Source organism: Marmota monax, unplaced genomic scaffold (assembly GCF_021218885.2).
Source record: "Marmota monax isolate L192 unplaced genomic scaffold, Marmota_monax_Labrador192_F-V1.1 WCK01_AAM20220418_F8-fsc00047, whole genome shotgun sequence".
Lineage (NCBI taxonomy): Eukaryota > Metazoa > Chordata > Mammalia > Rodentia > Sciuridae > Marmota > Marmota monax.
Window position 1 is genome coordinate 12,249,753 of NW_026692072.1, and position 26,957 is coordinate 12,276,709.

The 26,957-nt window shown below is 36.4% G+C and overlaps 1 protein-coding gene across 1 annotated transcript in view; it reads left to right on the forward strand.

Annotated features, from left to right (window-relative positions):
• Cstpp1 (centriolar satellite-associated tubulin polyglutamylase complex regulator 1) overlaps positions 1–26,957 on the forward strand; it is a 176,233-nt gene that overhangs the window by 65,545 nt on the left and 83,731 nt on the right. Inside the window, exon 3 of the mRNA XM_046457479.2 lies at positions 17,214–17,344. Coding sequence (XP_046313435.1) covers positions 17,214–17,344 — 131 coding nt within the window. The remainder of the gene's footprint in view (positions 1–17,213; positions 17,345–26,957) is intronic.

Sequence of the window (26,957 nt, forward strand, 5' to 3'; positions counted from 1 at the left end):
TTTTTTTTAACATTCCTTACTTAAAGTAAATCTTTAAAGATTTGGCAGGAAATGTGAGTTTTAGTTTTCAGTGTGGATTTCCATTAAGATTTATTGTTTATAGCTGCTTTATGGGTTTTTTTTTGGGGGGGCGGGGGACTGGGGAAGTATCAGGGATTGAATATAGGGGTACTTAACTACTGAGCAACATCCCCAGCCCTTTTTATTTATTTTTATTTTTTAAAAATATTTTTAAGCTGTTGCTAGACCTCTACTTATTAATTTATATGCAGTGCTAAGAATCAAACCCAGTGCCTCACACATGCTAGGCAAGCACCCTATAACTATAACTATAACTATAACTCCAGCCCTTATTTTTTTATTTTGAGACAGGGTCTTACTCAGTTGCTTAGGGCCTTGCTAAATTGCTGAGGCTGGCTTTGAACTCCTGATCCTCCTGCCTCAGCCTCCAGAGAAGCCAAGGATTATAGATGATTATAATCGTGACCTACCAAGCCTGGCTTGCTTTGTGGTTTTAATAATTCACAAAAGAGTATTGAGAAAAGTCCTTTTCAGGATTCTTAGAAGGTTGGTAATAGATTAAATGACACCAAATATAATTAGAAAACTTTCATGTTCCAAAATAAACCAATACTAAGATGGTTTATATCAGGGAAAATTTGTAATGAAAGAATTTCAGACTTCACTTGACGAACAGATACTCAGGAAACAGGTGAGCCCCTTGTTGAATTTATATTTTTCCTTTAGGATTTCCTGAAGCAGCCTTGTGGTGCACACTTCCAATCCCAGGAACTCAGGAAGCTGAGGCAGGAGGTTTGCAAGTTTGAGGCCAGCCTTGGCAATTTAGCAAGACTTTCAGCAACTTAGCAAGATTCTGTCTCAAAATCAAAATAAAAAGGGCTGGGGATGTAGCTGAGTGGTAGAGCACCCCTGGATTCAATACTCATTAACCACCCCAGCCAAAAAATTTTTTAAAAATTCTAGAACAATTCTTTCAGGATCTTCAGAAATTGTGACACCTTTTTCTCTCTAGTCTTTAATAAATAACACATTAGATTCTTGTTTGCTGACAAGGGTTTGATGCAAGATCCTACCAGATAATTATCAAGAATACAAAAAACAATCAGTGTTCACAAGAATGTGGGGGGAAAGGTACACTCATATATTGGTGGGTCTGCAAATTGGTGCAACCACTATGGAAAGCAGTATGGAGATTCCTCAGAAAACTTGGAATAGACCCAAAAAGATGTAAAATCAGCATGTTACAGTGATGCAGCCAAATCAATGTTTATAGCAGCTCAATTCAGCTAAAACTATGGAACCAACCTAGATGCCCTTCAACAGATGAATGCATATAGAAATGTGGTACAGGTACACAGTGGAATATTACTCAGTCTTAAAGAAGAATGAAATTGTGGCATTTGTAGGTAAATGGATGGAGCTGGAAAATATCATGCTAAGCAAAATAAGCTAATCACAAAAAACTAAGGCTGAATTGTTTTCTGTGATAAGTGAATGCTGATCTGTAATGAGGTGGTGGACAGGGAAAAATGAAGGAACTTTGGATTGGGCAGAGGGGAGGGTAGGTGGTATAGGGATGGGAAGAATAGTAGAATGAGTTGGACATTATTTCCCTATATACATGTGTGATTGCACTATGAGTGTGACTCTGCACCTTGTACAGCCAGAGGAATGAGAAGTTGTGCTCCATTTTTGTACAGTGTGTCAAAATGCATTCCACTGTCATGTATAACTTATTTGAACAATTAAAAAAAAAAAAACAGATCCTGCCAGATATCTAGAAGTTCTTTCCTTATGTATCTTTAGAAATAAGATTTCCTGGGCTGGGGCTGTAGCTCAATGGCAGAGGGCTTGCCTAGCATGTGTGAGGCATTGGGTTTGATCCTTAGCACCACATAAAAATAAGCAAATAAAATAAAGACATTCTGTCCATTTATAACTACCAAAAAGTTAAATTTCCTGTTGGAAAAAATAAGCAAATTAAATTGAAAGAGCTAATAAGAAAATTTGAAGGGATTTTTACAAAGGTATCAGGGGGAAACTGATTTTTTTTCTAGAGTACTGAATCATTAACATAATAACTTTTTCCCATATCTTTTAATTGGTGCATTATAGTTGTACATAATGGTGGCATCTGTTGTTACATATTCTTGCATGCACATATTATAACAATATAATTTGGCCAATATTCCCTAGCATTTCCCCTTTCCCTCCTTTCCTCCCTCCCCTGGTCCTTTTCCTCTATTCTATTGATCTCCCTTTAATTTTCATAAGTTCCCCCCATTTTTCTTTTCCTTTTTCCCTCTAGCTTCCACATATGAGAGAAAACATACAACCCTTGACCTTCTGAGTTTGATTTATTTCACTTAACCATATGTTCTCAAGTTCCATCCAATTTTTCAGCAGATGATATAATTTTATTTTGTTTTATTTTTTTCTTTATGGCTGAAAAAATTCATTTCTCTTTAGGGCCTTGCTAAGTTACTGAGGCTACCCTTGAACTTATGATTTTTCTGCCTCAGCCTCCCAAATTCCTGGGATTATAAGCATATACCATTGCACATGGCCCAGAAGCTTTTTAATTGGATGCCATCCTGTATATTAATTCTTGGCATTATTTCCTGAGCTTTAATGGTTCTATTTACAAAGTCATTGCCTGTGCCTAACTGGAATATTGACCCTATGTTTTCTTCTAGGAGTTGTATAGTTTCTGGTTTAATTCTAGGTATTCGATTCATTTTGAGTTGATTTTAGAGCTGTGTGAGAGGTAAGGATCTAGTCTTATTCTTCTACATTTGGATAACCAATTTTCTCAGCCCCATTTGTTAAAAAGACTGTCTTTTCTCCAATGTATGTTTTTGGCACCTTTGTTAAGGATCAGATGACTGTGTTTGTGTGGGTTTGTCTCTGTCTCTTCTATTCTGTACCATTGATCTATGTGTCTGTTTTTATGCTAGTACTGCTCAGTTTTTGTTACTATAGCTTCATAGTATGATTTGAAGTCAGGTATTGTACCTCCAACATTGCTTTTTTGGCTTAGAATTACTTTGGCTCTTCTGAATTTTTTTATTTTTCCAAATGAATTTAGGACTGTATGTTCTAGTTATGTGAAGAATGTCATTGGTATTTTGATGGGGATTTCATTGAGCCTGTGAATTGCTTTTGGTTCTATGGCCATTTTAATAATATTCATTCTGCCTATCCATGAACATGAGAGGTCTTTTCATTTAGTTTTCATTGAAGAGGTCTTTTACCTCCTTGGTTAGATTTATTCCTAGTTATTTTCTAAAATATTTTTTTAGTTGTTGATGAGTCTTTATTTATTTATTTATTTATATGCAGCACTGAGAGTCAAACCCAGTGCCTCACACAAGCTAAACAAGTGCTCTACCACTGAGCCCCCAGGTTGGTTGGTCTTTCTTTCTTATTTTTTCTTTCTTTCTTTCTTGAAGCTATTGTGAATGGGATTGTTTTCTTATTTCTTTCTCAGCAAATTCATTGTTGATATATAAGAAAGCTATTGATTTTTGTATGTTGATTTTATGTCCGGCTACTTTGCTGAATTTGTTTATTAGCTCTAGCAGTCTTTTGGTGGAGCTTTATGGATCTTCTAAGTATAGGATCATATGGACTACGAACAGTCATAATTTGCCTTCTTCCTTTCCTATTTTTATCCCTCTTATTTCCTTTTCTTGCCTAATTGCTCTGTATAATTCATAATACATACTAAATAAGGGGAATGAGAATGGGCATCATTGTCTTGTTCCAAATTTTAAAGGAAATGCTTTCAGTTTTTCCTCATTTGCTATGAGGCTGGCTTTGAATTTTTCAAATATAGCCTTTATGATGTTGAGGTAATTTCCTTCTATTCCTAGTTTCTTTAGTGTTTTTGTCATGAATGGGTGCTGAGTTTTGTTGAAGGCTTTCTCTGCTTCCATTGAGATGACTAAATGATTTTTGTCCTGAATTCTATTTAATTGATAATTACATTTACTGGCATGTGTTAAACCATCTTGCAACTCTGGGATATCTCTGGGATATCCCATCTTGCATCTCTGGGATAAAGCCAAATTGTCCATGATATATAATCTTCTTAATATGTTATTGAGTATGATTTGCTAATATTAAGTATTTTTGCATCTAAGTTTTCCTTCCTTGATGTGTCCTTATCTGGTTTTGGTATGAAGGCTTCATAGTGAAGCAGGAAGATAGATCTCACATAGGCAACCAGGATAAGGGCCTTAGAGAAGAATAAGAGGGAAGGGGTCATAATGCCAACCTGAAAGGAGACAGCAGATCTGAAAGATATCCTGTGACTTGCTACTTCATGCCAGTGTTAACAGCAACCCTGTTTCTGTTCCTCACAGCTTCAACCACAGTAACCCTTCCTTAGTTTCCCTTGTCCTGACACCTAGCCATGGCCAGACACAAGCAGACCCCTTTGCTTCCCCTTTCTAATAGATGTGTCAAAAATCACCAGGGAAGAATTGGCCTCTTAATTATATAAATAGGGATTGAAATTATGCCCTTCTGATTGGTTTATAAAGTCCGAAGCTTGAAGAGCTTGATTGGTCCATGCTGGCATCCCTCACCTCACCAATCACCTGTACTGGCCATCAGATATGCCTTTAAACCACTCCTAGATAACAGACATCTGTGGGCATCCCTCTTTTGGGGCTGCTTGCCTCTGAGAGCTCCACTTTCTGTACTCCAATAAATCCTCTTTCTATGCTCTCACCCTTGTGTCTGTGGATTTCATTCCTTGAATTTGAGAAACAAAGAACCTGACTGCCTTACTCATGTTACAATAGAATTAATTGGGAAGTGTTCCATTCCTTTGTATTTTGTGAAAGAATTTGAGGAGCATTGAGATTAGTTCTTTAAAGGTCTGGTAGAATTAAACTGAGGATCCATCTGGTCCTGGGCTTTTCTTTGTTGGGATGATTTTTATTACCGCTTCTATTTCATTACTAGTTACTGGTCTGTTTAGGTTTTCTATGTCCTTTTGACTCAGTTTTAGCAGATTGTATGTGTCTAGAAATGTATTCATTTCTTCTAGGTTTTCCAAATTTATTGGAGTGTAAGTTTTCAAAATAGTCCCTAATGAGCCTCTGGATTTCTGCAATGTCTGTGGTGATTTCTCCTTTTTCATCTATAATTTTATTAATTTGGGTCATTTCTCGTTGAGTTAGTTTGGCTAAGGGCTCATCCATCTTGTTTATCTTTTCAAAGAAACAACTGTTTGTTTTATTGATCCTTTGTATATTTTTTAAATTCTAGATTTCATTGTTTTGGCGAAGATCTTAATTTTTTCCTTCCTTCTACTGGTTTTGGAATTGGTTTGTTCTTCTTTTTCAAAGACCTTGAGATGCATCATTAGGCTTTTTATTTGGAGTCTTTCTGATTTTCTTTTTCTTTTTTCTTTTAGTTGTACACGGACACAATATCTTTTTTATGTGTTTATTTTTATGTGGTGCTGAGGATCAAACCCAGTGCTTCACGTGTGGGAGGCAAGTGCTCTACCACTGAGCTACAGTCCCAACCCTGATTTTCTTATCTTTTTTTTTTTTAATTTTTAGTTGTAGATGGACATAATACCTTTATTTTATTTATTTATTTTTACATGGTACGGAGGCTTGAACCTAGTGCCTCATGGATGCTAGGCAAGCACTCCACCACTGAGCTACAACCCCAGCCCCCTTTCAGATTTTCTTATATAGACGCTCAGAGCTATAAACTTTTCTCTTAGAACTACCTTCACAGTGTCCCAGAGGTTCTGATATGTTGTATCACCATTCTGATTTGATTCTAAGAATTTTTAAATTTCTCCCCTAATTTCTTCTATTACCTATTCATCATTCAAACGTGTATTGTTCAATCTCCATGTGTTTACATAATTTCTTAGGGTTTTTTGATGTTGGTTTCTAATTTCATTCCATTATGATGTAAGATGTAATGAATTATATCAATTATAATTATATTTTTATTTTTTAAGAGTTGCACTGGAGCCTAAAAATAATAACTTTAGCTGGTCATGGTGGCACATGCCTGTAATCCCAGCAAGATGGGAGGCTGAGGCAGGAGGATCACAAGTTTGAGGCCAGCCTTGACAACTTAGGGAGATTTTATCTCAAAATAAAAAGGACTGGGGCGTGACTTAGTGGTTACATGTCCCTGAGTTCAATCCCCAATACAAAAACAAAACAAAACTTTAACCTTTAAACTTTATAGCACTGTTATTTTAGGAGTTTCAAGTAAATGTACATGGAAACTCAGGAAATAAATACTTTGAAAATATATGTGGACTTACCAGTAGCTTTATAAGTATATGTGGCTACTGAAAGAAACAATTTATTTTCTAAAAAGTGGGACCAACTTGGAGATAATACTAATAAAATGAAAATAATACACTTCTGGAAATAATGGCAACACAGGGCATGATGAAATGATAACCAGGGAGAGGAGAATGGAATCGGCATTAACAAGTCTGACATGGTGGATCTAAAGGAACAAACCCTACAGCCCAGATCCCTTTGAGTGTTATCATCATTTTGAATTATAATCAAGGCCAAGAAGACTTGGCTTATTACCAAAGTATTTATATGAATGTCTTCTTTTAACCTAACTTATGTCTTCATGAGTAAGAACAAAGTATGATATAGCTTGAAAATTACTTCCTGGACTTTAAATTAAGAAACTGATAAATTTAATTAAACTTCCAGCTCTTAAATGAGATGGTACTGAGGAAGGGGTTTGTAACATTTAGGGGGCCCATAAAAATAGTGTTGGATTTTCAGTGAGATCTGCAGAGAATACTAAATGGGAACCTTTTGCGGGATCATAATAAGAAAAAAAAGAAAAGCATCACCGGGCATGGTGGTGCACACCTATAATCCCAGCAACTCAGGAAGCTTAGGCAGGAGGATCTCAAATTCAAAGCCAGCCTCAGCAATTTAGCAAGGCCCTAAGCAACTCAGTGAGACCCTTTCTCTAATTAAAATATAAAAAAGGGCTAGGGATGTGGTACAGTGGTTAAGCACTCCTGGGTTCAATACCTAGTACCAAGAAGAAAAAGAAAAAAAAAAACCAATGGCATAAAAGTACCTACTTGCTATACCTACAACCAAAAAGAAGAAGAAGAAAAAAAGAATAAGATTTACTTTAAAATGTTGTTTAGGAAAAGGAGATAATAGCTCAGTTGTAGAGCACTTGCCTAGCATGCTAGAGGCCCTGGATTCAATCCCCAGCACTGGAAGAAAATATTTTTTTGGATGAGATAGGCAGCAGATGGACAAAACCAAGAAAGAAATTAGTACTGAGCTGAAAGAACTAAACAAGAAAACAGACAAGAAATTAGATGAAAATATGACATGTGAGCTGGCAAGAAACAGAAGAAAGCTACTGTAATGTCTGGCAGTAGTGAGGAGTCACTTTATGAAGAGGGAATGGCAGGATCTGTGGGTGACTGAGGGATCCTCAGTTGTGACAGTATAACCTGAGACACTAGTTAGAAGAAGAAAAAATCCAGACAGGGTGATTTGGGTAACAAACAAAAGATGGGGTTCAAAGAGGTAAGAGAAAGAAAGAGCAGAGGACAGGCTTAGAGACTGCGTAAGAAAGAAGCGAGATATAACAGGTAGCAGAAGGGAGATGTAACAAATACTGTGAAAGAGAGACAATCTTTGTCCAGAAACTCTTCCTATGGAGCTAGGGGATGATTCCCCTGAAACACCAGGGAAATACAATGACTCAGGCAGGCTTCTGGAAGCTCTGTTCTCCAGAGCTCTGCTTAGAGGCCTGGGGGAAAGGGCTCAGGAACCTTGAACAAAACAATGCAACAAACGAGAGATTTATGGCAACTTTTTTTTTTTAAATATAGCATATGAAAAAATTTCTAAATTACTATACTGTTTATAAAATTTAAATCTCTAATATACTCTGCAGAGTATGAATCAGATAACATTTCCCCAGTGCTTGCTCCCTGCCCCCACACTTTTGATGGGCTCTCACTGTTGCTGGCCTCAAACTTGCAGTCCTCCTGCCTCAACCTCCACCACCATGTCCAACTTTCCCAGGGTTCTGTGCATTGCTTTCCCACCCTGAGGTGCATGTATTTCCCTATTCCTACTGGCCTGGAATAACCAACCTTATAAGAGATGTTCTTTCACATTTAAAGCTGCAAAGGGGAAACAGATGATAATGAATCATCTTGCTCCTCCACGATACTCAATGGTAAGGAACTGATGTGCTGGCTAGTCAGTTGGGGATTTACCACAGCATTCCAGGCCTTCAACAATAAGTTTTGAAGTTAGAGGGCTTCAAAAAGGAGTTTGAAGCATTCCTCTACACTCTGGAAAGATTTTGACTGAATTATAAACAAAGATTCAGTGGGGAACAGTTTACTTTCAGAAAAGCAATATGTGAGAACTAGATCCTTTGCTTATTACCCTTGTTGGGGAGAATTTGCTTGGTGATCAACCTCTCTGAAAATATTATCCTCTCCCCTTAGCAACAGTCCCGCTTAGTATAAGTACTCTGTTCCACTTCTATTTTAGGAAGACTCTTTATGAGATCTGGTGACAGAAAAGCATTTGGTGAAGTGACCAAGGAAAGAAACTGCAGTATTATGTGTGCTTCCCATTGCAGGGCTCTCAGGGCCTGTGATCTATCTTGTGAGTTTTTGTTTTCGTAATGCAATAAAATATGATCTCACTGATGTCATGGTCTGAAAACTAGCTCTGCTACTGAGGATTACTTAGGCAGAAAAAAAAAATCTTAGTGTGAAATGAAAGTGCTGCACTAAAGTAAACTGATAAAACTGGTTTGGGGTTTTTTTGTTTGCTTGTTTTTTGTTTTTTTGCTGTTGCATAAATTATGAATCCCATTTACCACAATGGCAGCTCAGATCTCCCAAATTGGCTCATCTGTTTCTACATAGTGACTGAAGATTGATTGGTTCTTATTGGATTTCTTCCTAAAATTGGGATTTTTAAAAAATATATTTATTTTTTAGTTGTAGTTGGACACAATACATTTATTTTATTTATTTATTTTTATGTGATGCTGAGGATCGAACCCAGGGCCTCACATGTGCTAGGTCAGCGCTCTACCACTGAGCCACAACCCCAGCCCAAAAATTGGGATTTTTTAGAAGCTGAAGGTCTTGGATAATTGTGAGTCAGTGTTGGCAATAAGAAGGTGAAGAAGACTGAGCACTCACCAATAGTGTAGCAGGTTTCTATTTTCTAATACCACTTTCTTATTTCATAATGGCCAAGAGAGAGCCTATAATCACTGAAACCAAAATTCACCTGATGTATATCCATGGGCTGAAGCTCATTCCGAATATACCAAGTATTAAACAGCACTGTGGTATAGTGGTGAGCATGGATGCCTTCCTGCAAACCATATACTAAAACCACACTTTGTGGGAGGTTGAGATGGGAGGATTGCAAATTCAAGGCCAGCCTTGTCAACTTAGTGAGACATTGTCTCAATAAACAGAAAGGGCTGGGAACATAGCTCATAGAGTGCCCCTGGGTTTGATTCCTGGTATCCTATGTGCACATGCACGCACACACACACACACACAAAACACAACACAAAAAAATTTGTCAAATTTCTCCTTGAACACAGGATCATATTGTTCAGTTTTTCCTGTAGTGGGTGTACTGCATGGTTGAACAATAGAATGGGGAATAATAACAGCACAATAGTGAAGGAGAAGTTTGTAAAAATACTGCTTTAATCTTTTGTGTAGATTTTTTTTGTGTGTGTGTGTGGCACTAGATAAGGAGCAGGTGCCAGGCAACTTCTGTTCAAGTATGTTGTTTAAATGACTTCGGAGTTCTGTCTGTCCCACTGATTTCTCTCATCAAGTTAGCACTGCCAAATTCTATAGCAGATAATCAGTGGAAAGAAAATATTTAAGAGCTTCAGGATTTATCCAGATTTCACAAGGAAAGAAGGAAAAAATCCAGAGATTTGTTAGTTTAGGGGACTGACTTATGCTATGGAAAGATATCTATTTGCAGAATAAAATTTCAGTTTGAAAACCTATTAGTAGAACATATTCCACAAAAGTACCCCCTACCCCAATGAAGATCTCATTTTTGTTATGTATATAAAAGCAGCAAAGGGTTGTTTTGAATGATGATATTTTCTGAGCACAGTTGTACACATCTATAATCCCAGAGACTAAGGCAGAAGAATTCCAAATTTGAGACTCCTTTGGGCAATTTAGCAAGACCCTGTCTCAAAAATAAAAAATGAAAAAGAGCTGGGGACATAGCTCAGTGGTAAAGCACCCCTGGGTTCAATCCCTAGTACCAAAAAGGAAAGAAGGAAAAGAGTGACAGTATATTCCCACAGCTTCAGAATGTCTCCCCACAAGATACTTATTTACTACAAAGTGTAACTTTACAATGGAAAAATTAGGTGGATGCACTTTAACCAAACGATCAAAGTTAACATGATCAGTAACTAGACTACTTAATAGCAAGTGCCTCCTGATATGATGTGCAGAGCAAAACCCATCATCACTTTTGTGATAATACTGCCAAAAACATTCACCTGGATCTAATCATGAATAAACATCAGACAAACTCAATCTGAAGTATGTTCTACAAAGTAACTTGTACTTTAAAAAAAAATGTCAATGTTATGAAATACAAAGATTGACTCAGGAACTGTTTCAGATTAAAGAGCCAATGACAACTGAAAGCAAGGTATAATCTTGGATTCTCTTTTTGTTGTACAGGGACATTATTGGGACAATTGATGAAATCTTAATAAGATCTGTAGATAGGTAATAGTATCGTATCGATTTTAATTTCTGGATTTTGATCATTGAACTGCTGTTATATAACCAAATTCCTTATTTTTACGAAATACACACTGTAGAGGTAAATGAGCATCATATCAACAATTGACAATATCTGTACATGTGTGTGTATGTATTGGGAGAGAGGGCACGAAGGGGGGAAAGGAAGGAACCTGAAAGAGAACCTGTTAGAATAAACAGCAAAATAGTCACTTTTGAGTAATCTAGGCAAAGGGTATTTGGGAATTCTTTTTGGTAAATTTGGAATCATGTCAAAATGTTAAAAAATTAAAATCTTCAAGGAAATCCTCCAAGAAGTTAAAGAAAGAAAGAATTTGCTCAATGAGGTTTGAATACTGGTTTGTTTTGTACTATTGAGGATGGAACCCAGGGCCTCATGTGTGGAAGGCAAATGCTCTACCATTGAGCTATATATACCCCCAGCACTTTTTATTTTTTAAAGTATGAAACAGAGTCTCATTAAGTTGCCCAGGCTGGCTTCAAACTTGCAATTGTCCTGCTTCAGCTTCCTGGATAGCTGGTATTATAGCTGTGCGCCATCATGCCTGACTTGCTTTTAGAGAAAGCAGTTTAAGACAGATATGTGGCATACCTCTATGGCCTTTAAGGTGTTTTTAGGAACATTTTGTATTTTAGATTAAGATTGATGTCTACTAAAGAACTTTTTAATTTAGCTAAATACAAAGGAAAATTAGCATGAATACACATTTTTAGGGCTTGGAAGGGAGAAAGTTTATTTTAGTTTCTGGTCATGATGACTTGTAGGATTAATGACTTGGGCCTCCAATTCATTCCAGAAACATATTTTCTAAAGAAAAAATTTAAGGAATATAGCCACGTGTAAAACCAATATAAATTCATCTATGGACTAGAAGCTAAACAATACCACAATGCAGCAAATGGGTCTAAAACCACAGACCTCCTGCACTCTGGGTTAGAAGGGATCTGGGGTAGCTGAGAATTCATTTCTTGTGAAATGGTAGATGCTAAAAAGGCCACATTCAGGGCAGGACACCTGGAGCAAGCCTCTTTTCTGCCTTTTGAAGAGAGACTCAAAAAAAGTTATGGTGACTACCTGGGAAATAGCTTACATTAAACCTGGAGTGTATAAGGAAGCAGAGCCTTACAGCCAGGACCTAGTGGTCTGAGTCACTTGGGGGTTTACTGACAGTCTCTTTGATATTGCCAATAAAATCAGGAATGGAGTCAAGTCATCCAGTATAAAAAACTAGCTCTACACTAGTTTTGTCCCCTGAGAGAGTAAAAGTCTCACACTTAATATAAGCCTGTACGCTGAAATTGTAAACTATATTACGGAAACTAATGCTAAGAAAGCCAGACAGTAAACCCAGTAAACATGTATAGGATTCTGAGCTAAAGAGAGTATTGATGTTTATTTTAAAAGAAGAGAAAATTGGGAGATAAAACATGCAAAATGAAGAAAAAACTGTGTATTCTTTAAAGGATAAATCCTGGAAAGATAAAATAAGTTTCTGAAAGTAAGAAAAACCAAAATTCAATAGAATAAAATCTAAATAAAGCATAACAGAATAGAGAATTAATATGGAAGATACTAACTATAACACAAAGATAAAAACTATGAGAAGACAGGCAAAAGACATTGAGTGACGATTTTATATATATATATACACATATATATATATGTGTGTGTGTATATATATATATATTATATATATATATAATATATATATATTATACATATATATATATATATATATATATATATATAAAATAATAGGAGGCAAAATGATAAACTGGTAAAGAAGCAATATTCCAAAAGATAATGATAGAATTTCCCAGAATTGACCCCAAAATATCAGATTAAAGTGCTGTGCAGGGCCAAAATAAATCTATATGGTAGAATCTGCAGGATATTAATAATAAAGACAATAGCTTATATGAATTAAGAATGATTAACTCAAAGGGATGGCAGGAGTTTGACAAATTGTGGACTTGATAACAATGATAGGTACCAGATAATGGAGTAGTATCTTGAAAGTGCTAAGAAAAGATAAGTGGTAACCCAGAATTTTTCACTGAATAAACCATCTCTCTCCAGAAGGGAAGATAGATATTTTCAGGCAGATGAAAACAGAGCATTCACCCCTCACAGGCTTTTGCTGATAGAGCTAAAGGTTTATAACTACTGAGAAATCATGATCCAAGCCAAGAGTGATAACCTGGCTTGGTTAATAATCCCAGCTACCTAGGTGGCTGAGACAGAGGATCAGAAATTTAAGGCCAGCCTTGGCATCTTAGTGAGATCCTGTCTTAGAAGAAAAAGAACTGGGAATGTAGCTCTGTAGTAGAGTGCTTGCTTGCCTAGCAGGTGCCAGGCCCTGGGTCTAACAGAGCTACCAGAGGCGGGGGCGGGGGGCGGAGGGAAGACAACCTACAGAATAGGAAAAAAATAATTGCAAATCTTTATCTGATAAAGAATTGGTATACAGAATATATAAAGAACCCTACAACTCAGTAGCAACAAAACAAAAAATCTAATTGAAAAATGACCAGAGATAGGGGTCTAGCTCAGTGGTAGTGTTGCCTACCATGCACAAGGCACTGGGTTGGATCCCCAGCACCAAGAGCCTAAGTTGCTGGGGATGAAGGAGCCAAAGGACTTGAATAGACATTTCTCCAAAGATTTTATATATGTCTAATAAATATACAAAAAGATGCTCAATCAACATCATTAGGTATTGGGGAAATACAAATCAAAACAATGAGATACTATCATACCTGCTAGGTTGGCTATCAGAAAAGAAAAGGAAAAGAACACATGTTGGTGAGGACTCAGAGAAGTGGGAGCCCTCGTGCATGGCTGCTAGGAGTAAAATAATACCGCCACTCTGGAAAACAGCTTGGTGGTGTCTCAAAAGGTTAAACATAGAATTACCATATGACCCAGCAATTGCACCCTAGGTATATATCCAAAAGAGTTGAAAGCAAAATGAGAACAGATGCTTGTACACCAATGATAGCAGCTTTATTCACAATAACCAAAGGGGGAAGTAAGGTACAATATTGTATATGCATACAATGAAACATTATTCTTTTTAAAAAATATTTTTAGATATAGATGGACACAATACTTTTATTATTTGTTTATTTTTACGTGGTGCTGAGGATTGAACCCAGGGCCTCACACATGCTAGATGAGTGCTCTATCACTGAGCTACAGCCCCAGCCCCAGCCCACATTATTAATTCTTAAAAAGAGATTTTGATATATGCCACAACATGTGTGGACCCTAAAAAACATTATCCATGGTGAAACACGCCAGACATAGAAGGACAAATATTGTAAGATTCCACTTATATGAGGTATCTAGAATAGGTAGATTACAGAGACAGAAAGTGAAATAGAGGTTACCAAAGTCTAGTGGGAGGCCAAAAAAAGACATTATTTACTATCTAATGGATATATGGTTTTTGTTGGAGATGACAAAATGTTTTGGATATAGATAGTGGTGATGGTTGTGCAGCTTTGTGAATTTTTATTTTTTTTTAGTTTTTATTTTTTTTTGATATTCGGGATTGAACCCAGGGGTGCTTAGCCACTGAGCAACGTCCCAGCCCTTTTTTGTTTTTTATTTGGCAACAGGGTCTCACTGAGTTGCTTAGAGCCTCACTAAATTGCTGAGACTGGCTTTGAACTCGAAGTCCTCCTGCCGCAGCCTCCTGAGCTGCTGGGATTATACGTGTGCACCGCCACACCTGGTTATTGTGAATATTTTTAATGCCACTGAATTGCACACTGACAAATGGCTAATATGATGAAAATTATATATATTTCACTACCTTAAAAAGTTTTCCATTTTAAAAATGTAGAAGTAAAATTCTAAAAGATAATAGAAAATGTGAAAATTGTGTGTAAATTATTTAAAGTGTGCTTTGAAGCCATGGCACAGGCGTATAATACCAGCAGCTCAGAAAGCTAAGACAAGAGGATTGCAAGTTCAAAGCCAGCCTCAGCAACTTCAAGGATGCTTTGATCCTTGTCTTGTTTTAGAGTGATAATGAGTAACTGTCGACATTTGAGAAAAATGTACACATAAATATTTATATGCTAAATATAATAAATAAATGTAAGTATGCTAAATTTTAAAGAATATTTAAAAGATTTCAGATTCTGTCTATACCTTTACTAACAAAGAAGTAGAAAGAATTTTTTTTTGAAAAAAAAAAAACACAAAACTGTACCAACAAAATAGAAAGCAAGAAAAGAGGGAAAAAGGCAAAGAAAGACAGTTCACGGAAAGGACCAAATAATTGTCAGATGTTAATTAAATACACTTAAAATACATATTTTACTATATAGAGACTGCACATTTGGATAGAGAAACAAAATTAAACTATATACTATTTATAAGAGACACACCTAAAACAAAATGATCTGGAAAATTTAAAATTAAAGACATAAAAGGTACATAATAATAAAAGATACACCAGGAAAATACTAATCAAAAGAAGGCCAAGTGCAAAATTACAGTACCAGAAGAAAGGCCTAGACTTTTAAAAACATTATAAAATATGGACTTTTAGTATTTCATTATAGAGAGCTGCAGATATTCATTCTATCTGGTATTACTAATTTTTTCTTATCTTTCAAAATTAACTACCACAAATATTTATGGAGTATCTTTGTGTTAGGTAACAGTAGAGACAAAGATGAGTACAACCCTATTGTTTACTATATGAACTTGCAGTCTAAAAGGACTTTAAAACAAAACAAAACAACGAAATAGTGTTTTTTTGAGAATTGTAAGTGAGATAAGAGGGGAATTGGAAGTAGGGGATAGGATGGGGAAAAGGCTTTATGCAAAATGTGGCATTAAAAGCTATTAAAAGGATATAGTTTCACTATTATTAGTTGTTTGCTGCTTAGACCACAGCCTAAACACCAGCTTTTCCCCTTAAGGTATGAAACACACTTTGGGCCTAATTCTTTGTGGGATTGCTTCATAAATGTAGGTTACAATGTTATCATTTTAGGCTTCTTTTGCTGGAAATGTAGCCTGACCCATTTACCTGGAACAGCTCATTTGCTGTATTTTCATTTTCCTGTGTAGGCCATAAACAGCATGGGTAATTTAACACTTTAACAGACTTTTAAAAACCTCTCTTCTAACATAATCCTTTGACAGATATTGTTCTTATACTTTCTTATAGTGTCTTAAGTTTTCTAAGAGAAAAGATGAGTGTGCAATTTGCTTTTTTATTATAGTACTGTTAATATTAGTAGGAAGAGGCTGATTTTATCCTAAATGGTAGCATAGTCTCTGTTAAAGACAGTAAAAACTTTCCCGTAAATTTGGTCTAGGAGAAGGGCAGTGAGATTCTTTTCCTGTTCAGTTTGGAGATTCAGATCCCCACCCGCTTTAGATGGTCATCAGATGCAAACTGGAGCTTAGAATTACCACTGTTCCCTCCATTGCTTGCCATCTTCAGTTTAGTGTCTGCTTCTCCACAAAGATTAACATGTTTTCCACCCGTGATTTACTTGTCAGAGAATTTAGGAGTTTTCTGGAACCTGCAGTTGGCCCTTGGTAGGGATGATTACTGGATAATTGCCTTTTCTTCTGTGGAATTTCCATTTTTAGATTACGCCAAGCTCTACAGCCTTTATTTCTTTGGCAGGGAACCCAAAGGCAATGGAGTGTGTTTTTTCCCTTCCCTGGCCCAGTTTAAACACTGACTCACTTGGGCCCTGGGGCTTTGCTCCATTCTCTAGTTAGGGGCCACTTTCTACCCTTGTTCTTCCTATTTGCCTTTAGTGTACTGTTTGGAACTTTTCCTGTCCTTTTCCACATATGATTTGTCTCTGGGGTTACTGTCAGGGAGGTATATAGCAGCACCCCTAAACTAGAACAGACACTACCCCCCCCCTATAAGCCATGTTATCCTTAGGGCAGCTGCTATAGACCAAGGGCAGTACAGAAAGAATACTTTAGGGAAGCATAATTCCGAATGGGATAGAAGAAGTATTCTCCAAAAAAAGAGTGCCTGTATCATCCAGGTAAAGATCGAAAGAGTTCCCTTTATAAGAGGGAACTCTCCATTGACTGATTAAAATATCCTCAATGTGTACATGTTGTAGGCAGGAAGTACTCAGAGGAACTGGACTCAAGAATTTTCAGAGGGATATGGTTATCTGAAGAGACTTCCCTTTAGAAGGATTTTGTCTAATCTGTATTTCCAAGTTTTGTTGGGGGAAAAGATAGATTTCTCCCATGTCTTTGGCAGTGGTTCTCTCTGGTATTAAATTTTCATTCTGAATGCAGCTTTCTGAATTCCATCTGATGATGATTTAATTTTTGTCTTTGCAGTTTTACCAGTGTATGCCAGGGAACTCATATTCTCTTTCGAGAATTCAGCTTCATCCAAGCCACCCCCCATAATAGGGCATCATTTTTACGGGCCTTCTGGAGATGCTTTCGAACTGTGGGCAAAAATGGTGGTAAGTCTTTCCCAATTCTATTTGTTTTTGTCTATTTCTCTCCTTCCTTTCTTTTCTTCCTTCTTCTCATCCTTCCTTCCTTCCCTCTGTTCTTCCTTCCAAACTCTTTCTTAAGTTCCTGTAAATACTGTTCAAGGCTTTTGGAATACCTTGCTTTTGAGGAGATGGCAGTATTGTGTCAGAAATGTTCCTGCCACCACTACCATCACTAGCGATACCTTATTAAGAATCAAGTATGGTTTTGAATGCTTTAATCATCACAAGATTTAATCCTCACAACAGCTCTTCATGGCAGATGCTATAATCCTCATTTTATAACTAGTAAAACTGAGGATCAAAGGGGTTAAGTAACTTGGAAGGTTACTAGTAAATGCTGGGCTCAGATTAATACCACAGCAGTCTGGCTTCAGAGCCCTTGCTCTTGGCAAATGTTAAAATACTGTACAGGAAATACAAGGAATAATGTGAATACAGACATACCTCATTTTATTGCATTTTGCTTTATTGTACTGTGCACATTTGTGCTTTTTATACTAACTCAAAGTTTGTGGTAATCCTACATTAAGCAAGTGTGTTGCATCATTTTTCCAAAGGCCTGGTTCATGTTGTGCATCTATGTCATATTTTGGTAATTCTTGCAATAGTTAAGCTTTCTTTGTTACTATATCTGTTATGATGATCTGTGATCAGTGATCGTTGATGTTACTATTGTAATTATTTTGTAATTATATCCACAAACCATACCCATGTGTCAGTAAACTTAATGGATATGTTGTGAGCATTCTGACTGCTCCACCAACTGACCAGTTCCCCATCTTTCTCTCTGTCCTTGGTCTTCCTCATCACTGAGACACAACATTAAAATTAGGCAATGTAATAACCCTACAATGAGTGTTTAAATGAAAGGATAAATTGCACGTCTCTCACTTGAAATAAAAAACTAGAAATGATTAAGCTTAGTGAAGAAGGCATGTCAAAACCTAAAATAGGCCAGAAGTTAGTCCTCTTGTTCCAGAGTTATCCAGTTGTGAATGCAGAGTTGAAAAGCAGTTGAAGAAAATTAAAAGTGCTACTCCAGTGAACACACAAATGATAAGAAAGTAGAACAGCCTTATTGCTGCTATGGAGAGAGTTTTAGTAGTCTAGATAAAAGATCAGATGATCAGACACAACATTCCCTTAAGACAAAGCCTAACGTGGAGCAAGGCCCCAACTCTCTTCAGTTCTACTAAGGCTAAGAGAAGCTGCAGAAGAAAAGTTTGAAGCTAGCAGAGGTTGATTCACGTACAAGTGCAAGGTGAAGCAGTGAGTGCTGGTGTAGAAGCTACAGCATGTTATCCAGAAGACCTAGCTTAGATAACTGATGAAGGTGGCCACCCTAAACAATAAATTTTCATTGTAGACAAAGCAACTTTTATTGGGAAAAGATGTAGTCTAGGACTTTCCTAGCTAGAGAGAAGTCAGTGGCTGCCTTCAGAGAATAGGCTGCCTCTCATGTTAAGGGTTAATGCAACTGGTGACTTTAAGTTGAAGCCAGTGGTCATTTATCATTCTGAAAATCCTAGGACCCTTAAGAATTATTCTAACTCCACTGTGTCTGTGCTCTGTAAATGGAATAACAAAACCTGGATAACAGCACATCCATTTATAACAAGGTGCACTGAATATTTTAAGCTCACTGTTGAGACTTGCTTACCAAAAAAAAAAAAAAAAGAATTCTTTTCAAAATATTACTACTCATTGACAGTGCACCTCATCACCCAATAGCTCTGATGGAGCTATTTAATGAGATTAGTGTTGTGTTGCTTTCATGCCTGCTAAACAGCATCCAATCTGCAGCCCATGGATCTAGTAGTAATTTTTATTTTCATGTCTTATTATTTAAGAAATACATTCTATAAGGCTATTATCTGCCAGAAGTAGTGATTCCTCTGATGAATATGGGCAAAGTAAACCCTTCTGGAAAGGATTCACTATTCTAGATGTCATTAAAAACATTTGTGATTTAAGGGAGAAGGTCAAAATAACAACATGGACAGGAATTTGGAAGAAGATGATTCCAGCCTACCCTCATGGATGACTTGGAGGGTTTCAAGATTTCAGTGGAGGAAGTAACTGCACATGTGCACTATCTCTAGTTCAAGAGAACTAGAAATGGAACCCGAAGACATGACTAAATTGATGCCGCCTCATGATAAAACTTTGATAAATGAGGAGTTGCTTTTTATGGATGAACAAAGAAAGTTTATTGACATGGAATCTATTCTGGTAAAGATGCTGTGAACATCATCATTGTTGAAATGACAACAAAGGATTTAGAATGTTATGTAAACTTAGTTGATAAAGCAATGGCAGGCTTAAGAGGATTGACTCCAATTTTGAAAGAAGTTGTGCTGTGGGTAAAATGCTATGAAATATCAGCACATACTGTAGAGAAATCTTTCATGAAAGGAGGGTCAATTAATGTAGCAGACTTCATTGTTGTCTTAAGAAATTGCCACAGCCACCCCAACCTTCAGCACCCCCTCCATGACCAGCAGCAGCCATCAACAAGGCTGACCCTTCACCAGCAAAAACATTATGAGTTACTGAAGGCTCAAATGAACATTAACAATTTTCGGTGATAGTTCTTTTGAAATAAGGTATATACATTGTTTTTTAGACATATTTTTGAAATAAGGTATATACATTGTTTTTTAGACATATTTTTGTACATTAATAGACAAAAGTATAGTGTACATACTACTATTTTTTTCAATACTGCATATTGAACCCAGGGTCATTGAACTACATCCCCAGTCTCCCAAAACTACATCCTCAGTCTCCCCCACCCCTTTTTATTTTATTTTGAGACAGGGTTTCTCCAAGCCTAGGCTGGCCTTGAACTTGGGATCCTCCTGCCTCAGCCTCCTCCCAAGTAGCTGGGATTATAGGCATGTGCACCATGCCCATCTTAAACATAATTTTATATGCAGTAGGAAACCAAAAAAAATTGTGTGTTTCACTTCATTGGAAGAAACAATACTAAGGTGGTCTGTAACTGAATGTGCACTATCTCTGAGAGATGCCTGTACAAAGAAGAAATCTCCTGAATGGTAGGAGTAGAAGTAGAATGAGGATGCCCTTGCAATAGTAGGAAGAGAATAGTGGATTAGAGTGGATTCTGAGAACTGGCTGTTGGATCTAAGTTGGAAAGGAAAAGTAGGAACTATCCATATCAGTAAAGGAGAAAGGGGCATTCTAAGTAGGGTGTGTGCTGAAGCACAAAAGAACATGGAGTGTTCGAGGAACCGAGGAGATCAGAATAACTAGCACTTGTGAAGGAGGTTAGGAAAGATGAGCCTGTAAAGAATGAATCTTATTCTGAAGACTTGTTTTGTTTGTTTGTTTTTGGTTTTTGCTTTGCTATTAAAAAGAAGTTGGATTTTGTTCTATGAACATTACTATTATAAATATTATTTTAAGGTTCTTACGTGGGAGAGTGGTGTGATGATATCTGTATTATAAAAGACCATTCTAAAGGCAATGTGGAGGATGGCTTAGGAAAATAGTAGTGGAGGTGAGAGGTAAGAATCAAACTTAGGCAGTATCCTTGGAAATGGAAAGGGAACTTTTGGAAAGAGACTCTAAGAATTTGGTGGTTGGATTTGGAATGTAAGGTGAGTTAGATGACCAATGAAATTTATATTGGAGGGGAAATAGATTTACTGGGGAAAATATGTTGTTTATTTTTTTAATTGTGATAAAATATAAACATAAATTTTATGTGTGCAGTTTTATGACATTACATACATTCCTGTCATTCCACAACCATCATCACCATTCATCTCCAGAACTTTTTCATCTTGCAAAACGAAAACTCTGTACTCATAGACAAGAGCTCCCCTTTCCCTCCTACCTCTAGCTCCTGACAACCACTGTTCCACTTTCTGTCTCCATGAATTTGACTACTCTAGCTGTCTCATATAAGTGGAATCATATAATATTTGTTTTTTGTGAATTTCTTATTTCACTTAGCATAAATATATTCATAGTTCATCCCTGTTATAGCATGTGTCAAAATTTTCTTCCTTTTTAAGGCTGAATAATATTCCGTTTTATGTGTATATCACATTTTATCCATTCTTCTGTGAATGAACACTAGTGTTGTGTCTCCCTTTTGACTATTGTGAATAATGTGATATGTTGTTTGGGAAAAGTTGATATTTCTTTGGGATTCAACTAAAAAAATTTCACTAAGGAGCAGGACGTATAGGTCAGGTTCTAGAAATAAAGGATTGGGGAAGTAGAGTGAAGCTTACTAGTCTTTCAAAGCATCCTGAGAAAAGAGTAACGTGAACTAGAAAATGCAAGTCATTTTTATACTTGAAAACTGTTGGTTTGGCATCTCATGATTATATTTCAAGGCAAATATTAAGAAAGACACTGATTGAAAACATCCATATTGGGCTGGGGTTGTAGCTCAGTGGTAGAGCATGGCAATGAGTTCAGTCCTCAGCACCACATAAAAATAAGTAAATAAAGGTATTGTGTTATCTACAACTAAAAACATATTTTGAAAATATCCATATGAAGATGTATGTTGGTGAGATGAAGGGTGAAAATACTCCCATTGGGAGCTTTAAAAAAGTGTCAGTAGATTCTTACATTCAGAAAATTAAAGTAGTTTAAATTGCTCCAATTTTTTTAGATTTAGAATCTCTACATAAAATCTTCTTTAACATCTGTTCTCAAGGGTCTGTTCTTATTCTTATTTTCATATTATGTGGTTTTCCAAGTAAGTATTTAATATGTCAAAGACAGTTTCTATAATGATCCTGAAAGAAAGGGAAGACATAAAGCATTTCTTCATCCATTCAAAACAAATATTTCTGGAAGAGTTATCATGTGCCTGCCACTGAGGTTGGAATAGTGGACAGGTACAGTGCTCTGCCTGCCTTTGCTGCACTTACAAGATCCCCTACTCTTCTCTAATTGGTGCTCCTTTACTTTATATATAGCTATGAAAAAATGTTCAGAAACTTTACCCAGTACTTTACTAGATTATTTCAACTATTCTAACAAATAAATAAAGTGCCTATTGTAAAAGGAATTAAATTGTGTAACTTGCAGAAGGATTACACAATGGGTTAATTGCAAGGCTGCCAATAAAACTCAGAATTGCTAATGTGTTATTTCTACTTTTATCACAGTTTCTTTGACATATGACTCTAGAGATTATCCATCTTTATTTCACTCTTGTGTAAGAAGTATTTAGTGTACTGAAAATAGCATCATTTCCTTAATGGGATGTATGCACTAATAAGTGAAAAACAATATGAACTCAATTCTTTTCTTTTTTTTTTAATTTTTTATATATATATATATTTAGTTGTTGCTATACCTTTATTTTATTATTCATTTTTTTGTGGTGATGAGTATTGAACCCAATACTTCACACATGCCAGGCAAACACTCTACCACTGAGCCACAACCCCAGCCCAGTATGAACTCAATTCTAAGTGAACTAGCTTGGAAAAACTATTCCATTGGTCTCTATGTAAACAAAATTTGTATCTACATAAACATCTATACACTGTGAGTTTACAGGTAAAGTTTGTACTATTTCATTAGAATCTGTCTTTTCCAGTCCTTCCCTAGTCTGTCTGTCTGTCTGTCTCTCTCTCTCTCTCTCTCTCTCTCTCTCTCTCTTTCTCTCTCTCTCTCTCTCTCTCTCTCTGGTACTGAGGATTGAACTGAGGGGTGCTTAATGAGCCACATCCTCAAACCTTTTTATTTTTTATTTTGAGACAGGGTCATCCTTAGTTGCTTAGGGCCTCGCTAAATTACTGAGGTGGGCTTTGAACTTGCTATCCTCTTGCTTCAGCCTCCTGAGCCACTAGGATTATAGGCATGTACCATTAAGCCTGGCATTTCCTTGTCTCTTAATCAGAAAATATTTATTAATATCTATTATATTATTGAAGAATGGTGTATACAGCTAGAGCTGTTTTTGTGGTATAGCACAGATAACTATGTAAAATAGTCTTCAGATAGCCTTAATTTTTCCCCCTGATTTAGAAGTGGAGCCTCTTCAAGAATTTATTTACTAGCACAAGGGATTCATATTGCATTTGGATTCCACACAGATGTGGGTTTCTTTATCTTTATATTAGCAGCTGCCAGTGATCCATCCAGCTGTTAAGGGGAAAGGGCTCCAAGTTCCCCCTGATTCTCTTGTGCCATAAACAAAACTTAAGCTTTTTACTGGATATTTATTGTTAGGCTACTTAATCATACAGCCTCTGATGATTTTCTTTCATACTTTGTACTAAAGATTGAACCCAGGGGTGCTCTGCCACTCAGCTACCTCCCAGGTCTTTTTATTTTATTTTATGTTTATTTTAAGACAGAGTATCACCAAGTTGCCCAGGCTGGCCTCAATTTGTGATCCTCCTGCCTCAACCTCCAAGTAATCAGCATTACATTCATGCCCCACCACAGCTGGCTGATTTCTTAAGGACTAAATGCAACATTTGTGTCTAAGTGATCTTAAAATCTTTAGTTAAATAGTTTTAACATATTCTCAGTTTTTTCCAGGAAACTGGGAACGCTTTTCAGTCCCAGAATGTGTCGAGTCCCAGTTTTAATCCAGAATGAGCAAAAGCTTTTGGAGGCAAGGTTTGAAAGGAAGATTTATTAAGTTCCACTTTTTCAATCAGAATGCCAAGTACTACTCAGTGGAGCTGCTACTATGTTGTTCTTTGGCAGATAATTTCCTTAGAATATCATGTATATATTTTAACATTATCAAAAGGAAACTTACTCTTTTGGGAGGTTGCAAAAAAAAAAGAAGAAGAAGAAGAAGTATTATAGCAAAACATATCTAAAAATGAAGCCACCTATAGAAAACTAAGGACCTAATCTCTTTTGGCAAGAAACATTTTCTTCTAGTTTTTAGCAAACACAGGGATGCAATGTCATTTCTGCATGGCTGAGTACTGAATGATGCTAATTTTCCTATGTCTGAGTTTCAGATAATCTCACGAACACTATAGTGAACCTCTTGCTATCTAGGCAACTTTAGACTCTTAGAAGCAAAAGATCTATTCAAATGTAAAAAGCCTGTAAAATTCAACTTCTTACTTTGGTATTTCTTTCAGTGTCGAAAGATTAATCTGAATTTTCCAAGTTTGACAAAGACTGAAATTCCTTTGAAGTAAATCTTCACTTCTGGTTAGGGGTATCAACTCAAAAGAGCTTTTTGTCCACAGTGTATTTTCAGTTAGAATTTAATTTTGGGCTTTGTGCTTTTATCAATAGAAATATATTTATCGGACATACATTTACATATGTAATATGTATATATATTATTTTTTCAATTAATAAAATAGTGATAGGCACTTCTTCTTTTCTCCATGAAGAAGTACCTACTAAGGGAATTGTCCTTTTGCCACAAACAACAAGAAAATCAGACATTATCTCAAATAACTGTTTTCAGACATTAGCCAGGCAATGGTGACTGTAAGACCTGAGAGGGGTTTCCAATCAACAGTGCAGGGAGGGAGATTCGAAGGACCTGACAGGGTTTCTTTTTGTTTGTTTGTTTTGTTTTTTGTTTTTTAGTTAAGGAGGCAGAGATCAGGGTTTAGGGAGACAGAAGTGGCCAGAATTTACAGGCCAAATACCAGAGAAGAGGGGTTGCTCAGTGAACTCCAGACCTGTGAATCTCAGGCTACAAACTGTGTACATGTGGGGGTTGAAAAGGCACCAGCTGAGGGCTGGGGTTGTGGCTCAGTGGTAGAGGGCTCGCCTAGCATATGCAAAGCCCTGGGTTCGATCCTCAGCACCACATAAAAATAAAATAAAGGTATTGTGTCCAACTACAACTAAATAAACAAAATATTAAAAAAAAAAAGAAAGAAAGAAAGAAAAGGCATCACCTGAAAACAGTGGCCCAGACAATTCCTAGAGCATACACAGGCTGGGGATAGCTCACCCTCCTACCAGCCAGAGGAAAGAGACCTCAAAACCCTCCAGGCATTAGATGGAGTCCTCAGTAGCTTAAAAGCAAAAAATATTAAGCTTATCTATAAGGAATTTAGCTGGACAGATGATCCCTGATTTATAAGTTTGATTTAATGGTTTTTCAGCTTTGCCATGGTGCAGAAATGATACACATTCAGTAGAAACTATCCAGTTTTGAACTTGAATCTTTTCATGAGAAAGTAAGGTGTGACAGGATACTCCCTTGTTCTGCTGGGTGGTAGCCAAGAGCCACTGCTCCCATCAGCCATACAATCACTAGGGTAAACAACCAGTACATCTATGGTGTGTTATGTTTTACTGTGTTGCTAAGTGTATTAAATGCATTTTTTACTTACCAGCACTTATTGGGACAAAATCCCACCTTAAGTTGAGGTTCATCTGTATTCCAGAACAAAATTGGATATTCTTTACAGTAATTCAATAAAATCCAGCACTCAACAATGAAAAATTCACAAAGTTTGGCACCCTATTAAAATTATCAGACAGTAAAAGGAGCAGGACCCATAACCAGGAGAAGAATTAATAGAAACACAGACCCAGAAATGACAGAGATGATAGAATTAAATAACAAGAACCTTTAAACAGTTATTTAAAAAAAAAAAATATATATATATATTTTTTTTAGTTGTAGTTGGACACAAACCTTTATTTTATTTATTTATTTTTAAGTGGTGCTGAGGATCAAACCCAGTGCCTCATACATGCTAGGTGAGCACTCTACCGCTGACCCACAACCCAGCCCTTAAATAGTTACTTTATGTTGTTTAAACATGCTCAAAAATGTAAGGGAAAACATGAATATGATGAGGAATGAAATGGAAGATATTTAAAAATCCAAATAGAATTTGTAGAGAGGAAAATTACAATATCTGAGAGAAAATAAGGAAAATCATAGCAATGAACATTTATTAAATGCTTCTATATAGGTTGTCTTGTTTTCTTCACAACAATCCTGTCTCAGGTAGATAATGTTATTAGTTCCATGGCATAGAAAATTAAATTAAGATTTAGAAAGTTAAATAACTAGCTGTAAGTTATTGCTCTAGTAAGTGACCAGCCAGAAAGCCTGACTCCAGAGTGTATTATTGTTTCCCTGTGTTCTCCATCAACACTGTATGAAATGCTGGAAATACAGATGATGAAGTGGCAATACTTGACCTCAAGGAGCTCACATTCTATGAGAAGAAACGAAGTGGTCCACAAACAGTTTTCAAAGAGTTTAAGTGATCATTAGAGCCAGTGTAAGATTCAGTAATAGTACGAGAGAGGAAATAATTCTTCCTGCAAAAATAGGGAAAAGCTGTAAAGGAGCAAAGACATGGATCCTGGGGTGTAGAAAACTATGAAGCAAAAAAAAAAAAAATGGAGTACATTCTAAAATAAGAAAACAAGATTTTTGAAAGTGGAAAAAATATGACTCCTTTGGAAAAAGGTAAGAAGTTTGCACTGGCTGGTGCTTAATATATAAGAAAGAAACTTTGTATAGATTCAAAGTAAATAATACTGAATTCTTACTGTGCACCAGCTACTGAGCAAAGTACATTACATATTCATTTAATTCTCACAACAAACATATAAGTTGGTA